The sequence below is a fragment of the Triticum dicoccoides genome, chromosome 2B (assembly GCF_002162155.2).
Source record: "Triticum dicoccoides isolate Atlit2015 ecotype Zavitan chromosome 2B, WEW_v2.0, whole genome shotgun sequence".
NCBI lineage: Eukaryota > Viridiplantae > Streptophyta > Magnoliopsida > Poales > Poaceae > Triticum > Triticum dicoccoides.
This window is the reverse complement of record NC_041383.1, coordinates 650,030,452-650,052,978: the sequence shown is the minus strand read 5'-3', so window position 1 is coordinate 650,052,978 and position 22,527 is coordinate 650,030,452. Positions and strand designations below refer to the sequence as shown.

General features: G+C 46.2%; 2 protein-coding genes, 1 long non-coding RNA gene and 1 pseudogene across 3 annotated transcripts; all 4 read left to right on the top strand.

Moving 5' to 3' along the window:
* The first annotated feature begins 1,372 nt into the window (after nt 1–1,372).
* Nucleotides 1,373–3,509, top strand: LOC119365387 (annotated as a pseudogene).
* Nucleotides 3,510–5,943: 2,434 nt separating this feature from the next.
* LOC119365390 lies at nt 5,944–9,452 on the top strand. The gene is made up of 5 exons (XM_037631003.1): nt 5,944–6,171; nt 6,263–6,379; nt 6,488–6,559; nt 7,537–7,776; nt 9,223–9,452. Exons 2-5 carry the CDS (start codon nt 6,275–6,277, stop codon nt 9,289–9,291), a joined length of 486 nt encoding a protein of 161 aa, XP_037486900.1. The 5' UTR covers nt 5,944–6,171; nt 6,263–6,274; the 3' UTR covers nt 9,292–9,452.
* A 2,159-nt stretch (nt 9,453–11,611) lies between these two features.
* Nucleotides 11,612–12,376, top strand: LOC119365391. Its single transcript, XR_005175509.1, has 3 exons — nt 11,612–11,790; nt 11,952–11,994; nt 12,114–12,376. It is a non-coding gene; the product is annotated as an uncharacterized LOC119365391 (long non-coding RNA).
* An 8,233-nt stretch (nt 12,377–20,609) lies between these two features.
* Nucleotides 20,610–21,552, top strand: LOC119365389 (36.4 kDa proline-rich protein-like). Its single transcript, XM_037631002.1, has one exon. The coding sequence runs from the start codon at nt 20,690–20,692 to the stop codon at nt 21,182–21,184; it is 495 nt and encodes a 164-aa protein (XP_037486899.1). The 5' UTR covers nt 20,610–20,689; the 3' UTR covers nt 21,185–21,552.
* The last annotated feature ends 975 nt before the right edge of the window (nt 21,553–22,527 follow it).

Sequence of the window (22,527 nt, the reverse complement as noted above, 5' to 3'; positions counted from 1 at the left end):
AAAAATGACAACTTGTATGGTTGTTCATCTCAAGAAATATAAATTTATTTTTACTTCGGTTTATTCGGTTAACCGTTCGGTTTTTCGGTATATACCATAAAAACCAAAGTTTAAATCGGTATGAAAAGTTCATACCATACCGAAACCAGAAACCATAAAAACCATAAAATCGGTTCGGTTCGGTTTATTTTCAGTATGGTTTTTCGGTTCGGTTTTGAAATGCACAGGGTGACCTCTAGCAATCATCATGCCTTGCTGTGTCTGTAAAATGTAATCCATGGATCGACGATCAATATGTGGATGGAATTGTCTTGTCAAACATTATCTGTGGCGGCCAGAAATATCTGCCATAGCTGGCTAAGATTTGAACAGGTCAAATATTCACTCTCCTGGGTGAAAAGCTATGTCCTGGCCAGTGTGGTTGGAGTATTCCTTCCTGAGTGTACGTGTTGGGAACCTTGCACGTAGTTTCGGTGTTGCCAACGACAGTGGTGGTCGTTGCCTAGCGCTGGCTAGGCTGGTTGCAGGATTAGTTTGCATGTTGCACGTACTACGGGCAACTCTGCTGCTGGCCTCTAGAAAACATATCATGCCGAGCTAGCTAGTTTGTGTAAAATCTAATCCATGGGTTTATCTGTGGATGGGACTAGCACACATGCAAGTTGTCCTGTCAACCGTAATCCATGGAGCAGAATATCTGGCTAGGGATGATATCTTCTACAGCTGGCTAAGATCGATTTCAATAGCTTTGGTGCATGCATACACATTTTTTCCTTCTGCGTCCAGATGCACGTGCCTACGTACGTAATGCAACTCTCATGCTGGCAATCATACGTACGTACGTGATCTATTTCTCCTGATTAATATTTTTTTGCATGGATTAAGATTTCAAGCGGCAATCATGAACTTGCCCATTCGAGGCTACGTATAGTATATGAGCATATACATGTCGCTATCTATGTATGTCTCCATCTCAAAATTGATTACCAGAGGCTAAGAGCATGTTTAGTCCTGCCAACTACTCGTCAAACCAGTTACTACTTGTTTCTCAAAGACAATAACAGGCAGAAAGAAAGAAAGAAAGAAAGAAAACAATCAGCAGAACGTGGAATGAGCGACAGCCGACAGTACGTACGTCTGGCTCGCTCCGTAGTACTCCACTTGAATCAACCAAGTGGAGTACGTACTACAACATATATCGATTCATTCCGGATATGTATATACCACACGATCTTCTCTTCACATGCACGTCTCATTATTAATCCACGCCCGATATTCCAGGGAACGTCGTCATGTCGACCAAGACAGCACACGAGCAGCCCCTCTCGTCGCTCCACCACCTCACGCTCGCCTATATAAGCACGCCCACCTTCTTCTTCTTCCTCAGACCAGCTAAGATATTGGGTTAGCCAAGAGCAAGAAAGTGGAAAATTGGATAGATCGAGCGGTGGCTACCACGTACTCTGAGGTCTCAAGCTCCAAGAGCATGGCCCGGATTGCCCCGCTCCTGCTGGTGGCGCTGCTCTCCCTAGCCGTGCAGCTCACGCCGTCCGCGGCTTGCCCATCATGCCCCAAACCAAAGCCTCCACCGCCACCGCCGCGTAAGCTGACGCCTCCGCCGTCCGTGCCCTGCCCTCCGCCGCCACACTCTCCCAAGCCTACACCACCGCACACGCCTACCCCAAAGCCAACACCACCTCACACGCCCACGCCACCGCACACCCCAACCCCGCCACACACGCCTACCCCGGCGCCAACACCGCCTCACACGCCCACTCCGCCGCACACCCCAACCCCCGTGCCAACACCGCCTCATACGCCCACCCCGGTGCCAACACCACCTCACACACCCACCCGGTGCCCACACCGCCATACACGCCAACCCCTGTGCCCACACCGCCGCACACGCCAACTCCGCCCTCCCCAGTCCCTCCTACGCCAACCCCAGTAACCCCGCCATCACCTATTGTTCCATCCCCGACACCGTCACCGCCATCAGGCAAGTGCCCAGTGGACACGCTGAAGCTGCTGGGGTGTGTGGATGCGCTCAACGGGTTGGTGCATGCCGTGATCGGTAGCAGTGCAAGTGACACTTGTTGCCCTCTACTGGCCGGCGTGGCCGGTGTTGACGCCGCACTCTGCCTCTGTACCACCATCGAGCTCAAGGCACTCAACATCAACCTCGTGCTGCCAATCGCCATCCAGGTGCTTGTTAACCAGTGCGGCAAGACAGTGCCTAGCGATTTCCAATGCCCTGTGACGCCACCCTCGCCGACACCGCCGCCATCCCCTATCACCCCACCACCTACCCCTGTCACTCCTTCGCCTACACCGCCATCCCCTATGGTCCCGACCCCAATGCCAGTTACACCGCCGCCATCGCCGCCGACTCCTGTCAATCCTTCGCCTACACCGCCATCCCCTGTGGTCCCAAACCCAGTGCCAGTTACACCATCGCCATCGCCACCGACTCCTGTCAATCCTTCGCCTACACCGCCATCCCCTGTGGTCCCGACCCCAGTGCCAGTTACACCCCCGTCATCGCCGCCAATGGGCAAATGCCCAGTTGACACACTGAAGTTGCTAGGGTGCGTGGACGCCCTCAAGGGGCTGGTGCACACGGTGATCGGTAGCAGTGCCAGCGACACCTGTTGCCCGCTCTTGTCTGGTGTGGCCGGCCTCGACGCCGCGCTCTGCCTCTGCACCACCATCGAGCTCAAGGCGCTCAACATCAACCTCGTGTTGCCAATCGCCATCCAAGTGCTCGTTAACCAGTGCGGCAAGACAGTGCCCAACGACTTCCAGTGCCCTGCGACGCCGCCATCGCCGACACCGGTTACGCCGCCAACCCCACCTGCAAAGCCTCCCACCCTGTTACACCAGTAACTCCGCCATCGCCAACACCAACACCGGTTACGCCTCCGTCCCCTGTGGTCCCGGCCCCAGTCCCAGCGACGCCGCCGCCATCGTCGTCAACAGGCAAGTGACCCATCGACACGCTGAAATTGTTGGGCTGCGTGGACGCGCTCAACGGGCTGGTGCACGCGCTAATCGGCAGCAGTGCCAGCGACAAATGCTGCCCACTGTTATCCGGTGTGGCTGACCTCGACGCAGCGCTCTGCCTCTGCACGACAATCAAGCTCAAGGCGCTCAACATCAACCTCGTGCTGCCCATAGCCATTGAGGTGCTCGTCAACCAATGCGGCAAGACAGTGCCTGACGACTTCCAATGCCCTAGTTAAGCTCCATCAAGTAATATAGTGCTATGAGTATCACCTGCATCTGAATGCGATACATCCATTAAATCTCTTGTGAGGTCACTTATGCAATAAGTAATATCTACATGTGCAGCTCTAACTACTAGTGATGTGGAGCTGTGGAACATGCATGCATTTTGTTAGTGTAATTGTCTATCAAATAGTAACCGTGTAACGTTTTATCAACTGTGGTCTTCCATTGGTTTGTAGTGTGTTCTTTCCTCTAAATAAAATGCCTTGCGCTGTGTAGAATGAACTTTTTCACATGTATGCATGCCTCGTTTCTGTGTTGGGGAAAATATCAACCTCAAAGATCCACTCGCATTTGATTCTTATCAACAAGTTGACAGGTATGCTCCGAATCCATATATGGTCTAAACGGACAAGAGAGATATGGATTTTTGCTCTCCCAAATCGTATCATTTCCCTCCTGCTTGGAAAGATGAGATGCATGAAATAATTGGCTAAGGCTTGATTTCATTCCACTTTGCTACTCCCTCCGTCCGGAAATACTTGTCATCAAAATGAATAAAAGGGATGTATCTAGACGTATATTAGTTTAGAACTTTAGATACATTCCTCTTTATCCATTTTGATGACAAGTATTTTGGGACGGAGGGAGTATTTCTCAACTTGTCATCAGCTATTTCGCTCTTCAGATTGCAGCAATCGCGGAACACAAAAAATATGGAAAATAACAGATGAGGTGCCACACACTATGGGTTCCTAAACCGATATCAATAACGTGGAATTTAAGTTCAGTTCAACAAATTGATAACAAAAATGCAAGGATCAGGAGAAATTACCCAGTGGCACCGGTAGAGGCCCGCGCACCGCGGCAGGAGACTAGACAGGGCGGAGGCCCGAGGCCGGACCGCCGGAGGGAGCGGCGGCAGAGCACGACAGAAGAACGGCCCGCGGAGCCGCGGAGTCGAACTGGGCGAGCCGGCAGGGGAAGGGAGAGTACCCGAGCAGAGGGGTCAGGCGGGGGATGGCGGCGCCGCGGCGGTGTAGCTGTGCAGCACAGGCGGAGGCGGCGGTTGACGGGAGAGCTGTGCGGTCGTGGTTCCGTTCCACGCTGCTGGGCAGGCTGGATGCGAGCGATTCGTCCAACAGGTTTTTTTTTCTTCGTGGGCTTCGGGACTTTGTGGGCTGCTGCTGGGCTGGCTGGACCGCAGGCCGAATCTGGAAACTGACTGAACTGACTGCCTTCACGAAATCTACAATTCCTCTGGCTGCGACAAGTGTCACGCTGCATATGCGTCACTTGTCGCAACTTGAGAGTTTTTTTTTAGATTCGTTTATTCAAAACATTTTATCTCTTAAACCGTGCGTCCAAATCTTGAACTGTTTTCGCCGTTGAATTCCTCGCATCGAGATCTTCAAAACTAGATCTCATGTTGATAGGTTTTGATGAACTTTTTTTCATAAAAAAACCGGACGAGAAAAAACCGGACAGAAAAACTAAATCGGGAGCACGGGTTTTTCCCTTTCCGAAAGAGGCACGCCCGTGCCTCTGACGAAATCACAACCGTGCCTCTCGCGGAAGCAAAACCGTGTCTCTCACGTAAGAAAAAAAACATAAAACGCGTTTTTTTTCCGTTTCCGAGGAGGACGGCCGTAACTCTCATGAAACCACAACCATGCCTCTCACGGAAGCAAAACCGCGCCTCTCGTGAAAGAAAGAAAAACAGAAAACGCGTTTTGTTTTCCCTTTCCAAGAGGCACGGCCGTGACTATCACGAAAGCACAACCGTGCCTCTCGCGGAAGCAAAACCGTGCCTCTCGCGAAAGAAAAAAAAACAGAAAACGCGTTTTGTTTTCCCTTTCCAAGAGGCACGACCTTGACTCTCGCGAAATCACAACTGTGACTCTCGCGGAAGCAAAACCGTGCCTCTTACGAAAAAAAACAGAAAACACGTTTTTTTTCCGTTTTAAAGAGGCACGGCCGTGCCTCTCGCGAAAGCACACCCGTGCCTCTCGCGGAAACAAAATCGTGACTCTCGCGAAAGGAAAAAAACGTATTTTTTTACGCAAAAAATTGAAAATTTTTTTGTTCGAAAAGCTATGAAAAACCGGTGAAAAACCAAAACATCAAAACATCCAGGAAAAAACCGTTTAGAAAGCCAAAAACGCGTGCGGAAAAATTAAAAAAACGAAATTTGGAAGAAGTGCCCAGAGCGTGACACGTGGCAAATCGCTGAGAGCACGTTAAGTGGCGCTGATTATTGCGAGGCTTCCGAAGGAGCGCTTGTTAATTAGTTGCTCCCCTTCTTCAGGGCCAGCTGCTAATCGGCTTATCGGTCGTTTCTCGACAAATTAAAAAAAAATCGGGTGACGGACTGACGGTCTCGTCCTTCCTCAGGGCCAGCTTCTGGCTTGCCGATGCAGTGAATTATTAATTAAGAAATAAGAATGAGAGGGATCATCCCGGCTCCTCAGCCGTTTGGATCCCTGGCCGTCGGATCTGCGCGCTTGATGGAATCTAAGCCGTCGGATCAAGCCATGGAATGACATCGTCCGTCGGATAAAAAAAAGTTACTGCTGGAATGAACAGTGTCACCTCGACCGTGCCACCACGTGTAATTATCTTGCCCCGCCGGGGGCATTTTCGTCATTCCACGCACTGGGGTATAAAAGGCAGTTGCCGCCGCGGTGGAGACCTAGCCGCTTCCTCCCATCGCGCGACCTTCTCTTGTCCTCCCGCATCCCAGCCCCCACCTCGCCGCCGCCGCCAACACCGGGCGAGTCCGGCGAGTTCCGGCGGCCCTCGCCGGAGCGCAACACACCCACGAGCTCCCCTCGTGGTGGTGCTTCCTTCCCTCCGTCCAGATCCGCTCCTCACGGCCGCAAACGCTCGCTCACGCCACCCCTCCCCGCGGCTAGGGTTTCGGCTGCCTCCAACTCCGGCGCGGTGAGCTCTCCTCTTCCCTTGATTCATGCCCCTCTTCTCCCCTTCTTCCTTCTCTCCCTGCCCCACTCACTTCTTCGATTCGGTGCAGCAGACACCCTCCTCCATGGACGAGGACAACCACCACGGCCCACACATGGTCGAGCTCGCCGTCGTCTGCTCTGGTGCGGTGCTGGGCCAACGATCTCCACCTCCACGGCTGCTAGCTCAGGTAAGCACTTCCATCCCCATGGCCGTTTCACTTTCCAGAGCCTCCTTCTCTTATCTGTTGTGTGTGTGTGCTCATGAAGCTTCTCTTCTCCATGGACGAACCTCACAGGCAACAGCAAGCCATGTCAAGGGAGGGGATTCTCAAGTCACCCCACGTCCAATCCATGGACGCCGTCCACAGGTGCTCAATAAATTGTCGGGGTGGGCTAATGAGTGTTTTTTGCTTGTGGCTTGGTCTATGATTAAGACTGGGAGGGCAATACGTGGCCTACATGAGCTTGTTGGCTTGGGCGTCTGGGCCTGCTATGGCATGGACGATGTCCGTGTCAAGATGAGTGACTGGGTCTGCGATAGATGGTTATATTCTTAAAATTTTAACTTCCAACTGGAGTCAGTTTATTATTTAATCTGAAAGTTTGATTCTTCTTCTGAGCTAGATACTCAAATTGTGCAACCATCCATTTACGTGTATACATAGTTTTGAAATCTTACTCTGTACAGTTGAAGTAGATAATAGGACAGGGTGCCATGACGTATAGCAGCTCCTTCCAGAACCAAGTGTGGGATTTTTTCGATGAGGATGATGGCTCGAGATCTTCGTCAGCTGTATAATTATCCTCTACCATCTTTGTCAGCAGCAGGTTGGGGATGATCGCTCGACTCGATCTTCGACCCAAGTGTGAGATTATATCATTTTATATGAAAATATGAATCTAGCCGAAGCATTTCCGTACTTTTGGGGCGAGATCCTGAAAATATGATATCGAGGGGCTGAAATCGTTAATGATATCGATGTACTGGATCAGCAGTCGCTGAAAAGTTCTAGATTGGTTCCGTGTTTTACCTAATTAGAAATAACTCCCCCATTTTGATTTCGTCAATTTTTTGGACAGCCCTTAATGTTGTTGTATATATAGTTCATTCCGTGATATTGGAACAACATGATTATGTCCAGAAGAAAAGTAATAATATAGCACAGCCAACAATTGACAGATTAGATTACAGAGCTACTTGCCTTCAAAACTTAGTTTCATTAAAATTCTTTAGTGTTGCAGGATATGCTGTAAGTCTACTAAAGTAAACTGGTTTTGGTTTTACTTCCCATTTGCAGCCTCTTACATCATAGGTATGTGTAGTAAGTCTGTTTTCATATTCCAGAGGCACATGGGAGTAAGCTCGAGCCACAGCCGAGTTCAGACTCTTCCTCTCACTTGGTGCTCCATAGGAGGAGCATGGTCTGCTGTGCCTCTCCCACCTCCTCAGCGCTCAGTAAGATGGCCAATGCCGCTTAGTACCAGGGTGTTGATCACACAATACAAGGTTACCATTTTAAATTGGTCTGGAAATGGAGCTGAACCTATCAAAAGGCTTCTGGTGTATAGTTTCAGAGATTTCAAGGTATGGTGTTGTTCACATCAAGACTATGCCTTTGTTTTTGAAATACTGCTAAATTTCTCTATCATGTTACTTTATTGCTATTTATTTCACTAATTACTTCCTGGTACAAATCAGTATAAGATAATTGATTTATCTATTTAGTCACTCCTTACTGTTATTTAAAGTTGATGGATTGTACATGATGGAAGCTGAAGTTACTGGGATTATTGGTTTATCAATTTAGTTGGTCCTTATTGTTTTGACAACTATTGACCACCATCTTCATTTTTTATGCCCCTCTTCCACCCAAAAATCCCTTATGAGAATGTATTTCATAAAACGGTAGATATTGTTCTTTTCTTAGCTCATTGGTACTTAAAGCCTTATAGGAGACTGATTCTTAAATTGGTTAATAAGACAACAGATGATTGTCCTTTTGTTACTCTTTAATAATATAGCTGATTTTGTTTTTCATTTTTTGTTCATGGCAAAGAAGTGTCTGTGTGTGGGCGTGTGTGTTGCACTGTTGCCATTGAATCATGATTTAAAGTCTGGGTCTCCTTTGATTTATTTACATACGTACCTTCCACTGAATGATCTTCCCCCGTCCTACAGACCATATACATGCATGTGTTGGAAGGCTGATCTTTCCCCTTTCTATCCGCAGATTTTTTTTCTCTCTTTGTATGATTAAATTTTCAGAAAAATACTGTTGTATGATTATATCGGTTTAACTCCAGTTCACATTCTTATACATATTCGTCCTCCTTTTGCGTCATATAAGTGTCTTGATAAACTATTATCACCATTAATTATCTCATCACACTAAATAAGAGATTTTTTCCAGTTTATCTATTTGAATGTTTATCTATTTATATGTATATAAATATATGAATAAATAGTCAAACTCAACTTGAACAACTCACTTAACACTTTGGAATAAATTTTAATTGACTAACTGAATTCCAAAATGCATTCTTTTTATTTGAACAAAGGTGAAATTTTTGAGCTTTTCTAAGCTGGAACAACAACACATGTTAGATGCTTGCGAATGAATACATGATGAATTCAGGAACCAAAGATTAGGTAGACACTCAAACTTATCGGTATGAAGTATACCTTTTATAAAAAGTATTGTATGAAGTCCAAAATGCCCTCTTCGATTCTAACTTATATTCAATGTTTCACGTGTTATATATTCCTTTGGTGAAGTTGTCCAAACAGTATGGTATGTTTCACGTGTTATATATTCCTTTGGTGAAGTTGTCCAAACAATATAGTAGAATAAGTCAGCGATAAATCTCATTTCCTATAAAGTTTTGCTGCTGAGTGATCAGTTTTTGCATGTCTATTACTTATATTTTGAAGAAAAAAAAACTGTACAACTCTCCCCCTGAAAGAAGCAATGCATTTGGTTTTGAGAATTTTGAGATTTATAATGAGTTCTTCTCCCTTGGTGGTCAGCAGACGACGAGGAGGCTGCAAGAAAAGGCGGGCTGCGAAAGAAGGTGGACCATTCTTTCTAATCTGAACTGAATTGGTGTTCTCAACAATGAATTTTCCAAGTTATTGACTTTTGCATCCTTTTAGTAGTGGCCAACACTCTAGCCAGATTGATTTCATCCTCTCGAGAAGAGAAGATAGGCGTGCGTGCCTAGACTGTAAGGTGATACCTGGGGAGAGTGTTGTACCCCAGCATAAGCTGGTGGTTGCTGACTTCCGCTTTCGGATTCGTGTCCAGCGGGATAAGCGTGCCAAGGTCGCTAGAACGAAGTGGTGGAAGCTCAAGGGGGAGGTAGCTCAGGTGTTCAAGGAGAGGGTATTTAAGGAGGGCCCTTGGGAGGAAGGAGGGGATGCGGACAATGTGTGGATGAAGATGGCGACTTGCATTCGTAAGGTGGCCTCGGAGGAGTTTGGAGTGTCCAGGGGAAGGAGAAGCGAAGATAAGGATACCTGGTGGTGGAATGATGATGTCCAGAAGGCGCTTAAAGAGAAGAAAGATTGCTTCAGACGCCTATACCTGGATAGGAGTGCAGACAACATAGAGAAGTACAAGATGGCGAAGAAGGCCGCAAAGTGAGCTGTTGGTGAAGCAAGGGGTCGGGCATATGAGGACCTCTACCAACGGTTAGGCACGAAGGAAGGTGAAAGGGACATCTATAAGATGGCTAAGATCCGGGAGAGGAAGACGAGGGATATTGGCCAAGTCAAATGCATCAAGGACGGAGCAGGCCAACTCTTGGTGAAGGACGAAGAGATTAAGCATAGATGGCGGGAGTACTTCGACAAGCTGTTCAATGGGGAGAATGAGAGTTCTACCATTGAACTGAATGACTCCTTTGATGAGACCAGCATGCGTTTTGTGCGGCGCATCCAGTAGTATGAGGTGAAGGAGGCTTTAAAAAGGATGAAAGGAGGCAAGGCGATGGGCCCTGATTGTATCCCCATTGAGGTGTGGAAAGGTCTCGGGGACATAGCGATAGTATGGCTAACCAAGCTTTTCAACCTCATTTTTCGGGCAAACAAGATGCCAGAAGAATGGAGACGGAGTATATTAGTACCAATCTTCAAGAACAAGGGAGATGTTCAGAGTTGTACTAATTACCGTGGAATTAAGCTGATGAGCCATACAATGAAGCTATGGGAGAGAGTCATTGAGCACCGCTTAAGAAGAATGACAAGCGTGACCAAAAATCAGTTTGGTTTCATGCCTGGGAGGTCGACCATGGAAGCCATTTTCTTGGTACGACAACTTATGGAGAGATATAGGGAGCATAAGAAGGACTTGCATATGGTGTTCATTGACTTGGAGAAGGCCTATGATAAGATACCGCGGAATGTCATGTGGTGGGCCTTGGAGAAACACAAAGTCCTAGCAAAGTACATTACCCTCATCAAGGACATGTACAATAATGTTGTGACAAGTGTTCGAACAAGTGATGTCGACACCGATGACTTCCCGATTAAGATAGGACTGCATCAGGGGTCAGCTTTGAGCCCTTATCTTTTTGCATTGGTGATGGATGAGGTCACAAGGGGTATACAAGGAGATATCCCATGGTGTATGCTCTTTGCGGATGATGTGGTGCTAGTTGACGATAGTCGGACGGGGGTAAATAGGAAGTTAGAGTTATGGAGACAAACCTTGGAATCGAAAGGGTTTAGGCTTAGTAGAACTAAAACCGAGTACATGATGTGCGGTTTCAGTACTACTAGCTGTGAGGAGGAGGAGGTTAGCCTTGATGGCCAGGTGGTACCTCGGAAGGACACCTTTCGATATTTGGGGTCAATGTTGCAGGAGGATGGGGGTATTGATGAAGATGTGAACCATCGAATCAAAGCCGGATGGATGAAGTGGCGCCAAGCTTCTGGCATTCTCTGTGACAAGAGAGTGCCACAAAAGCTAAAAGGCAAGTTCTACAGGACGGCAGCTCGACCCGCAATGTTGTATGGCGCGGAGTGTTGGCCGACTAAAAGGCGACATGTTCAACAGTTAGGTGTGGCGGAGATGCGTATGTTGAGATGGATGTGTGGCCACACGAGGAAGGATCGAGTCCGGAATGATGATATACGAGATAGAGTTGGGGTAGCACCAATTGAGAAGAAGCTTGTCCAACATCGTTTGAGATGGTTTGGGCATATTCAGCGCAGGCCTCCAGAAGCTCCAGTGCATAGCGGACGGCTAAAGCGTGCGGAGAATGTCAAGAGAGGGCGGGGTCGACCGATTTTGACATGGGAGGAGTCCGTTAAGAGAGACCTGAAGGATTGGAGTATCGACAAAGAGCTAGCTATGGACAGGGGTGCGTGGAAGCTTGCTATCCATGTGCCAGAGCCATGAGTTGGTTGCGAGATCTTATGGGTTTCACCTCTAGCCTACCCCAACTTGTTTGGGACTAAAGGCTTTGTTGTTGTTGTTGTTGTATTGACTTTTGCATCTGCATTATCGATCATGTGTAGGCTTACATTCAGCAGCTTAAGAGTGGTAAGCTGAAGCTTGCTCAACTAGAACAGGATCTCCAGAGGGCTCGTTCTCAGGTGCTTCTCATTTCTGCAGCTAATTCACCATGTGCAGTTGTGCATATATGATAACAAAAATCACTCGAGTTAGAAAAATATCACTCAAGTTCCTTCTATACCAAAGTATCGAGCTAGGTTTTCATATTGTAAAGTGATATGAACCTGTGAGCTTTGTGTAGGGACTCTTTGTTGGAGGAGCTCCAGGTGGAAACTCCAGCCCTGGTGTGTAAAGTCAACCCCAGTATTAGCTCTCCTGCGCATTCACTAATTAGAATGTGTGGTGGGAATTTGGTTAAGCTTTGGCATTGGACTGAATCTATATTATGATATCAATTTTCCAGGTGCTGCTTGTTGGATGTCGAGTACAGCAGGTGGCTGGATGACGACAGCAGGCGCATGACTCCGGGGAGGCATGCACGCGCACTTGTCGGATGGTGACCTCAGGGCCATCATCGACGACACCTTGACCCACTACGATGAGCTATTTCGCCTCAAGAGTGCCGCTGCTAGGGCGGATGCCTTCCATCTCATCACTGGGATGTGGGCAACCCCGGCCGAGCACTGGTACCTTTGGATGGGCGGCTTTCGGCCCTCTGATGTGCTCAAGGCATGTGCCTCTAACTACACTGAACATTATCAATGTTATTCCTAAAAAAATAGAAAAGAAATCAACTGTCATTTTCATTTCATAGTTTCTTGCGAAAAAGGTTCATTTGATAGTTCAAGAACTGAATTGCCAACCAAACTCTCAGAACTAAACTAATGACATCCTAATGAAAGTACATACTTCCCACTGTTGCTGCAGACACTGGCACCTCAGCTTGATCCCTTGACTGAACAGCAAATGGTTGGCATCTGCAGCCTTGGGCAGTCATTGTAGCAGGCAGAAGAAGATCTCACCCAGGGCCTGGAGCATCTCCATCATTCATTAGCGGTCATGGTGGCAGGCAGCGGGTCTCTTAGCGACGATACCAACATGGGGAGCTTCATGGGTGACATGGCCGTTGCTCTGCATTAGAGAGTATAATTTCTCTTACTCTGCTTTCACCTCTCTCTGGGCCAGGTGAGAATAGAGGAACATCAGCCATAGGATGAAACCGATGCGGGAACTTTTGTGCCTTGCTGAATCAAGGTACTACTTCAATTCTGCACTCATCATTTTTAAATTGTTGTCACTTGAGCGAGTCAGTGCCTTGCTAGGTTGAGAGTTCAGAGCTTTGTGTGCCCATATTTTAAACCTGAAAAAATGTTGCCTATTTCAGTCGAGGTACATAAATTTAGACACGACACGTTCGTTGTCAAACAAAAACATATGCATAACGATCATGAGAAACAACAGCAATTTTCTTGTGGTGTACTCACAATCGAATGTTTTGTGTATACCCTTGGTCAGTATGCTAGTGCGAAGTTGTCTGAGTCATCATAAGCTTGATTTTCCGTCGAGGCAAAATTAAGCATAATAAACTTTCGACAAGGGATCTGTGACGACTACTTTCTTCGTTTGTTTTTGTTGAAGTTTTGCCATATATATCCTGCAATCTTTTAGAAAATTGAAATGGCCACTCAAATTTCAATTTTGGGAAATTCGGTCTTCTAAATGATGTCCTATTTTGATAATGTTTTTGCCGTGTTTTTACAGGATAACTGTGTTAAAATTTGCTCTGTCTATAGTATATACCCAATTTTATTCAAGTTTGACCATGTTATCTATAAAATCCTATCTACGAACATGGCTTTGTTCTGAAAGTTTTAGTAATAGTCCATGTCAAATTTAATAGAAAATGTTCTCAAAACCATGACAATTTTTGTAAAGTGACATTGAAAATTTCTGAAACTTAATTTATGCATCTTGAGCATTACTATTTTGTATGTGTTTTCGCTCTATATATGCGAATCCCTGGTTATATCTCATTTTTTATGGTATCGATGATGGCTCTGGCTGGGCGCTTCTGACGGTGTGGCGGTTGCCAAGGGAACAAATGGTTGTGGATGCTATTGAGCGGTGGCACCCTCCTGAAGGAGGAGGCATGAGGTGGCATGGAAAAGCAGACTTGTCAGGCGTGGTGTCTGCCCGATGTGTGTGTCGTACATAATGGGTGACGCCACCCAACACGTCCAGCTGCTCGTCAGAGACGACGCCTCACATCTCATCCGTCTTCATCCTCCCACCCTAAGTCCTCTTCATATGCTTCAGTACTTACCCACAAGCGCTCTTTGTCATACAAAGAGTAGCCTGCGTTTATTGTAGTGCATTTTCTGTGATGCACATGAGTGAGATTAATTACGTAGTTGTTCATGCTATGTAGTTAGTCTGATGTGATGCTAATTTGAGCATCCCTTTGTTATGTTTTATGGTTACAAAGCCCTTATCAATGCTCCAAATCAATGTAGTTTTTGTTCACATGTTGGTACAGGGCCATTTCACATGAGGATGCCAATTTTAAGTCTGTAGATCATATCTTTTACATTCCTCTTCGATTTTTGACTTGGATTTCTACTTACTGTTGACCTGGTAGACATTGAGTAGAACATGGCAATTATTTGTTTGGTTTTCTTTGAACATGGCAAATTGATTAAAACATGTAGAATACAACATGGCAAAATGTTGAACATTAGTAGATTTTTGATACTACTTTACACGAAATGTTTTGCTTACTGGAAATGTTATCTATAACTTGACACATTTTGTTCAAACATGTTTGGTATTTTAGTTTTTACGGCAAATTTAAGAACAATTGGCGGTTGCGTTGCCGCGCTCCTTGGCATCGAGAAGATGTCGCCCCGAGTCATTTCTGTACCACCTCCAGGTATACCGGATGCTTCTACTGTTCTCCCTACCCCTTCCTCCGTGGTCAATTGTTCACTAGGTTGTCCCATGGGAGAATTGATACCATTACTTCGTTCAATTATGTGTGCAATGATAGTATGATTTGTTTTACAAAAGAACATTTGTCTTCTAAGAGCATAGCCTACCGACAGGCTGAAGCAAAGGCTAATTCCGTTGTTCATTTCATCCTTCCTATTTATTGGGTACCTCTGCTTTTAGAAACAAACCAAACCCACTATATATATTTGTTCTGTTCCAAGAAAATGCATAAGAGGAATTTAATGGTTCTTATATTTGCAAAACTTAATGGTTTCATTTAGTTTTGGTCTTCAAATTGGCAGTAGGTGCTTGGAAATTGGAATCGAGTCCGAGGACAAGTATCAAGTATTGTCACACAATGCGAAGTTTAGTTTTTTAAACAGTGCGAATATATGATTCATTTTTTCCCTTTTGACGGGTCAAATACATACCCAACTTTATGTAAATAGACCGTTGGTGTCTTATAGATATACTATACCTTCATTGCAGGTGTGACTGATTAACAGACAAAATCGTGGCCATTGTTCAGGTGGTGATTATGCCTTTCCTCTTTTGTAACAAGATGATTATGTATCAATGTGACTCTGAGACTTTACTATACCCATTCTGTATATAGAACATTCTCTTAGGAGATTGTTTTATTTGTTCTGGTTGACGTATACTAAAGGTTGTGTACCTATAAAAATAAAAGACACTTCCAAGTTTTGTATGTAGTACTTGATGTATGTCTCAAGTGCAGCTTATAATGCTCCTACTCTTAGTACTTGCTCTCGCATGTTTATGCTCTTAGTACTGAGTTTAGTGTTAAGTGATTAGCTTTTGTGGTCTCATGAAAACTTGATGTGGCCTTATAATCCCATGACCATGTTGAACTTGATGATGGCTTGCTTTTCATACAAGTGAATGTTTCTCCTTTCTCTTGAACCAGAATATCATTGTCCCGTTGGATCATTGTCCCGTTGGATACGTGCGCCAAACTATGCTCCCTACTAACTTTTTTTTAAAGGTGCTTTTGGTCTGAAACTTTATGGTCTGATGAACACATTGAAATTGATTTTGCCTTATAGTTACTGATTTTGCCTTATAGTTACACGTCGATGCTTTTGGTTTCAAACTTAAGTGGTCTGATGAACACACTGAAATTGATTATGCCTTATAGTCTCATGCCGATATTGAGCACCATTATGTCTCGCTCCTATCACAATTGTATGTTTTTTTTTCGTTGGATTTCTATTAGTTGACTTAGAGGGTGTTTGTTTCCAGGGACTTATTGGTTTAGGGACTTAAAAAAGTTCTTATAAGTCCCATCTAAACCAAACAGGAGGGACTTATAGGGACTTAAAGTGAACATTTGAGACTTATGAAATAAGACTCTCAAGGAGGAACTTATAGGGACTTATAGTTGTAATATGGTCTTGTAGGGACTTATAAGTCCCAGAAACCAAACAGGTAAGAACTTTTTAGGGACTTGGAACTTATAAGTTGGGACTAAAAAAAGTCTTAGGACTTATGAACCAAACAGGGCCTTAGCGCTACTTGGTTAACCAAAACGTTGGGACCGGTACCCTCGCACCAAGGCGCGATCCCAGTGTGCATGCATGCAGACCAAGTTTGATCGACACGCAGGGCTAGCCTGACCTGTAGCTTCTCGCATGCCGATGAGGCATCACATTCGACATCCCTGGTGAAGCCCGGCCGGTAATTCAGCGGTGCGTGAACTGGTGCAGGTATGTCAACGACACTGCCGAGGTGCACAGCAGATGCGACGATGCAATGCTCCCACCGCTGCAGCCGTCCGTCCAGGCACGTATACGCATGTGAGCATAATGACCCAGTACGCGAGACAACCAACAAAAGAAAAACCCTGAACCCGTGCGTGCACGGCATTGTGCTGGGCCGTGCAACTGTACGTGCGTGTAGCCCACGTTATTTCGCTCACGCCAGAACTAAATGATCAAGATGTATATATGCATGGGGCAGGTTGTTCTTGGAAGCACTTGGCCTTGCAGCTGCAGGACGGGTTTACAACATGGATGTCCCTGTTGATGGCCTACAACAACAGCATGCTCGCATTCTTCTAAACCTGCACTGTTCTACCCACTAGGCCGGACAGAGGCGTAAGATCCGGCCATATCTTCTGATTTTGTGTTCATGTGAAAGTCGGTCCATGTAGAATGCAGTGTGGCCATGCAATAATAGACGCTGAATCGTCTGGTCTTCATCACAGAACTGCTCGTCTTTGCTCCTGTTTTCATATGCAAGGGACTGAAATGGATTGAGCTCCAATGAGTACATACACGAAGAAGTTTAAAAAATACTGAAAATTTTACAAACTAATTTGAACGCAATGTAAATGCTCTCCAAATGTCGAAGCCTTCAAACTATATTTCTTGAAATTTGTCATGAATGACTGGAAGTACGAGGGAATGAGTTTTGCAAAGTTAAATCTGATTCTGCTGCTAGGCAACTTGAGAATGTATTTTAGACTATATTTCCCACGTCTCAGGGGGCCTGCTGCAAGGCAAGTCAGCGAGTGGCAGCATGCATCGCATGCGTCAGGCTATTTTATGCACCTGGTACTAGTCTGCGAGGCAAGGCCGCTTGGTGGTCTTTTTTCTTATTTCTTCTATGCTTTCTTTTGTGTGTGTCTATGCTGATGCCTCGACAGAATATACATCTTTCGCACTTAAACTTGTTTTATGGAGGTGATGTTGGCTTTAACTATAAATCGGGGCGAAAAACTATTTCCAAAATATATTCCCCACATCAGTGCTATGACAGACGTACATGTGCATATAGCTAGCTAGCCAGTAGTTTTAGACCCCTGATATATACACGTCCTGCTAGTCTGCGGCCGGCCCGAACCCTACCGGTGGTTGGCCTGGCCGGTAAGCAGAGGCAGCCAAAGGAGGGGTCGGTCCGGTGGCTTGCAAGTGGGAAGACAGGAAGGATGTATGTCTTGTGTCGCGTGCCCAAGGGATGACCAAGCGATAGACCCTCGACAGGTACCCCAACGTCGGCACAGGATGCCGCCAAAACCCTCCCAACGGACTCGTTCCATACCGCCCGATCGATGCTGTGTGCATGTGGCCCTCCCCTCCCCTCTCCTCAGCCTGGCAAGAAGAAGAAGAAACCGACCCATGCCGTGCGCAATGCGCGTTTCTCAGTACAGTATGTAGCTAGCTAGCCAGCCCGATCGTGCGGACGACGGGAGGGGGCTGGCTAGCTGCTTGCACCGGGCCCGTGCAGGTCTGGAGATTAATCGGACAGGAGCAGAGCACCTGGTACTACTAGCTGCTAAGCTAAGCTAAGCTTGCAGCTAGGTGCATGCAAGTTGCACGCACGGCACGGGCAATGGTAATGTGTAACCGATCCGTGGCGCATGCGGACTTGTGGGGCATGTATGTACCTCCATCATACGTATGTGCTTCCCTCCAACTTGCGCTCTCGATCTTCTGGCCGAGATTTCGGCAGCCCCCTTGCTTTTGGATGTTTCACTTAATCCATCTCCTCTCTAGCTGTTTGCACTTCTCATGGCCAAGGTTTCACGCTCGAGCTATATAGCTCACGTAGCCTGGACAGGAGGGGTACTATCCTGGTCTAAAACGAAATGTGATATTTCTCACTCTAAGAGAAAAATAGTTTTTTTTTCAAGTTACACAAAAGAATAGTCAACTTGCTAAAGGGGTCCTCATACGGTCCTTTATATACATCTCATGACTCCGCTCGTCGTCAAAATAAGTGTCGCTGATTTACTACTCCCTCCATTATTATTTACTCTGCGTATTAGTTTGGGTCAAAGTCAAACTTTGTAAACTTTGACAAAGTTTATAGACAAAAATATTAACATATACAATAACATATCAATACCATTAGATTCATTATTAAATGTACTTTCACATCATATAGATTTGTTATGGTAAATGTTTACATTGCCTACTATAAACTTGGTCAAATTTTACGAAGTTTGATTTCAGTCAACTATAATATGCGGAGTAAATAAAAACAGAGGGAGTGCAACTTTAGTGCAAACTTGTAGTAATTCACCGACACTTATTTTGAAAAAAAAGGACTACATACGAATAGTGGTGGAGCTATGATCAAAGTAAGACCCGGGCCAGAAAAAACAACTTATAACTGTTAAAAAGATACCACATGCAAAAGCATAAAGAAAATATGTCTAGACCACACAATATATGTAAGGATCTGGGTTTAATTTTTAATGCTTGACAAACTAGATAAAACGTGGCAAGAATTTAGTCCTCTTTCTACATATTGCGGTTGTTTTCCTTATTTTTCAGAGATTAGTGACCTAGTGATGAATAACATCCTGTTGTCTCATATTTCTACACCACAAACTCATAAGGAAAATGCATCAATTCAAGACTTTAACCTATACTGCTATGCGAACATGAATATGGAGAAATCGATAAAACTTGGGGCTTTTGGGATATCATAAATAGCAGCAGTGGAGCTTCTAGCTGCACAGCTACGTAGCGGTCAAACATCCACCGTTTGTTGGATGATGGAGATTGGTGCAACCATGTTGTGTATAAGGTTGAGAATCTTTTCCCGAATAAATACAAAGCAATACTATCTAACATTTACAGTGAGGGAAAAGAGAGTGTCAGCTTTCTATCACGAACGGTGAGAGAAAATAGAGGAGCGCCCCACGTCAACTATGTAAGTACGAGAAATGTACAAATCACCCTATGCGGACCATTTTTAGCATGTTTGTGGAGCAAAGTGGATCATTTCATGAGTTTTGAGGACTAGATTGCACTTACTCCACAAGTTTGATGGCTGTAGATGTACGTATTTCACCCAAAAAGAAACATGACATGCTTCGTCAAAGATAAGAGGTCGCCGATAGCTTAGATGATTTCTTTCCTCAAATAATATCTTCTTCTTCATCATCTAGAATCTTTACTGAGGTCTCCTTCTTTGGCCTTCAGTGTCATTGCCCGTACGACATTACCGACACTTGAGATTGAGGACGACTTCATTTGAAGAAGAAAAAAGGTAATGAGACGGCATATTGTTGGACGATGACTCTTCCTTGTCATGCCCAAGAGCAGAGCTTGGGTGGTGTAAGTTGTACCGAGACAACAATTATATATGAGGGACATTGATGGGCATCATGTTGCGCAAAATTTATGTTAGTATTCCACCCTTGTGATTGAATGTTTCGGCTCATCAATTCACCAAGACGCGATGAAGTTGGAGGTGATGTGTCGAGGGGCAGCAAATTAAAGTGCGGTAACGATGTCAAGTTGCAAGTCAAGCCGCCGAAATCTGAGTCGCCTCTTCATCGATGGATGTCATGGTCCGTTTTAGTGTATCACGGTGCATGGACTTGGTGCATGCCTAGAGATGATCCGCATGACGGCGGCTTGTCCGCAGTGAAGTTGGAGTCGTTGAGTCATGGTGCCATGGGAGATGATGAAGCCACTTATATGCACGGTTTGTGACAAATTGATCTTCTCGATGACGTGACCTTCAAGTTTGTGCCACTGTGATCATGTTTTTCTCAGATTAAACGGACGGCAAATTTCTCCTTAATCAACCCCAAAATGGGAAGGTTTCATCTCTTCTTCTTTTTTTAAATAAGAAACAGGCTATGTGACTAACGAGCGACGGTTGAAACGGCTTGGCTCGGCAGAGTCTGCCGATTTAACCGCGACATGCAGACGCAGGCACCACACGATCGGCGATCTTCCACACACGCATGATTCCATGAACGAAACGACAAATCTCTCAGACCTTGGTCGTCGGAAGCGGCCGTCGATGGGTTCATCCGAGTCCACGCCAGCCACAATCTCTCTGCCAGTGTACTACCGGGTACTGACTACCGAGGCATACGCGACGCTTCGCCGTGTCCACCGAGCCGCGACCGACACACACCAGCAGTTCGTCCGTCGCACCACGACCTCACGCTCGCCTATATAAGCACGCCCCGCTTCTTCTTCTTCCCTCAGACCAGTGCAGCGAACGCTAGCCAAGAGCAAGAAGCTAGAGCATTTCAAGCTCGAAGCTAGCTAGCCAGGCACCATGGCCCGCATTGCGCCGCTCGTGCTGGTGGCGCTGCTCTCGGTGCTGGTCGCGCCCTCGTCGGCATGCCCCAGCTGCCCGACCCCGACGACGCCTCCCCCGCCGCCGCCGCCGAAGGTGAAGCCCCCGCCCCCTCCGTCGTCCGTGCCGTGCCCTCCGCCGCCGTACTCCCCCGCGCCGACGCCCCCGACGCCGGTGACGCCGGCCCCTCCGACGCCGTCGTCGCCGACGGGCAAGTGCCCCGTGGACGTGCTGAAGCTGGTGGCGTGCGTGGACGCGCTCAACGGGCTGGTGCACGCGGTGGTGGGCGCCAACGCCAGCGAGACCTGCTGCCCGCTGCTGTCCGGCGTGGCCGACCTCGACGCCGCGCTCTGCCTCTGCACCACCATCAAGGCCAAGGCGCTGAACGTCAAACTCGTGCTCCCCGTCGCCATCTCGGTGCTCGTCAACCAGTGCGGCAAGCACGTGCCGTCCTCGTTCCAGTGCCCTTCATGATCACCGGCCTCCGTCGATTAGCACCTACCTACATACTGTACCACCACCTGCATCCTCATGCATGCCCGCATGCATGGAGCTAGCACCTTTGCAAGGTAAGTACGTATACGGAGTGTTTGCATGTTTGGTCATACATACATGCATGACACATGTCATGTGTAATCTCTATAACACATGCATGCATGGGCAGCTAGCTCTGGCCATCTTTTGGTGTGGAGCAGCGAACATGCGCTGTGCAAATGTGTATCAAGTACTCTAGTATATACTGTATCGTGCATAATTGCATATATACATGCGAGTTGTGATGTTGGCTGTGTAGCATTCTTTTTGACAGTTATGAATAATATTAAGTGATTGTGTAATGTGTATGGAGCTTCTCGCATGTATGGTGTCTTCCTCTTTGAGTAAAATGTTACGACCCCAAATCTTCCTCGGCATAAAAAGTCATCCTCGACTCCATATGGTCATATTTGTACTTTTCACCCCTTAATAGGCTGGTCTCATGGCCGAGTCAATGACTCTGGTATCAATATTTCTGGCGTTCGTGCCATCGGGAGCCTCTTTGTATTGGAACGAAAGAACTACTCCCTCCATTCTTAAATATTTGTCTTTCTAGAGATTTCAACAAGTGACTACATACAGAGCAAAATAAGTGAACCTACACTCTAAAATAAGTCTACATACATCCATATGTTGTGTCCATTTGAAATGCTTAGAAAGACAAATATTTGGGAACGGAGGGAGTAGTAGAAAACATAAAATATGACGCCGTAAAAACTAAAAACAGAATAATGACGAAAGCAGGATTCAGACATCATATCCTATGGATTGCTATTGGGTATAAAATTCTAAAGATTAGAATCCTCAAAGCTTTTCGTGAATATCTTGCGGTCCAAAGAGGCCGTAGACAAGAAAAATGATGACAGGAGAGAATATGGACTCATATGCAGCTGTCACGACTCATTGCAGTGAGACATTCATGAACACACAGATGTCGCATCGACCACAAGCCATGACGTTTTTTTCTTCTTTGATTTTTTCGTTTTTCTAAATGAAGCCATGACGTTGATCTAGGGCAGGACCACAAGAGGGCGTTTTCACTTGTTTCTGAACGGTCTGGAGTGGAGTTGAAGCGCAGATTATCAGTCCTATTTTTTGGAGGGAACAGGTTATCCAGGGATATGCTCACACCTTGTTCTGGGAGATTAAAGGAAGAAACCCGATATTTTGAAGAACACCCGCCAACAAAATTCGCACGGATCACAATCCGTTTCCCAGAACACACATGCAGCTGACACGACTCATTGCAGTGAAACATCCAAGAACACATAGATGTCGCATCG

What these genes read in the sequence shown, in the direction of transcription:
- LOC119365390 (XM_037631003.1), top strand. Translation starts at nt 6,275, where the DNA reads ATGGACGAGGACAACCACCACGGCCCACACATGGTCGAGCTCGCCGTC. An exon ending in CTCCACGGCTGCTAGCTCAG is followed by an intron (nt 6,380 to 6,487) that starts GTAAGCACTTCC and finishes CGAACCTCACAG; the next exon opens with GCAACAGCAAGCCATGTCAA. An exon ending in TCCATGGACGCCGTCCACAG is followed by an intron (nt 6,560 to 7,536) that starts GTGCTCAATAAA and finishes TTCATATTCCAG; the next exon opens with AGGCACATGGGAGTAAGCTC.
- LOC119365389 (XM_037631002.1), top strand. Translation starts at nt 20,690, where the DNA reads ATGGCCCGCATTGCGCCGCTCGTGCTGGTGGCGCTGCTCTCGGTGCTG.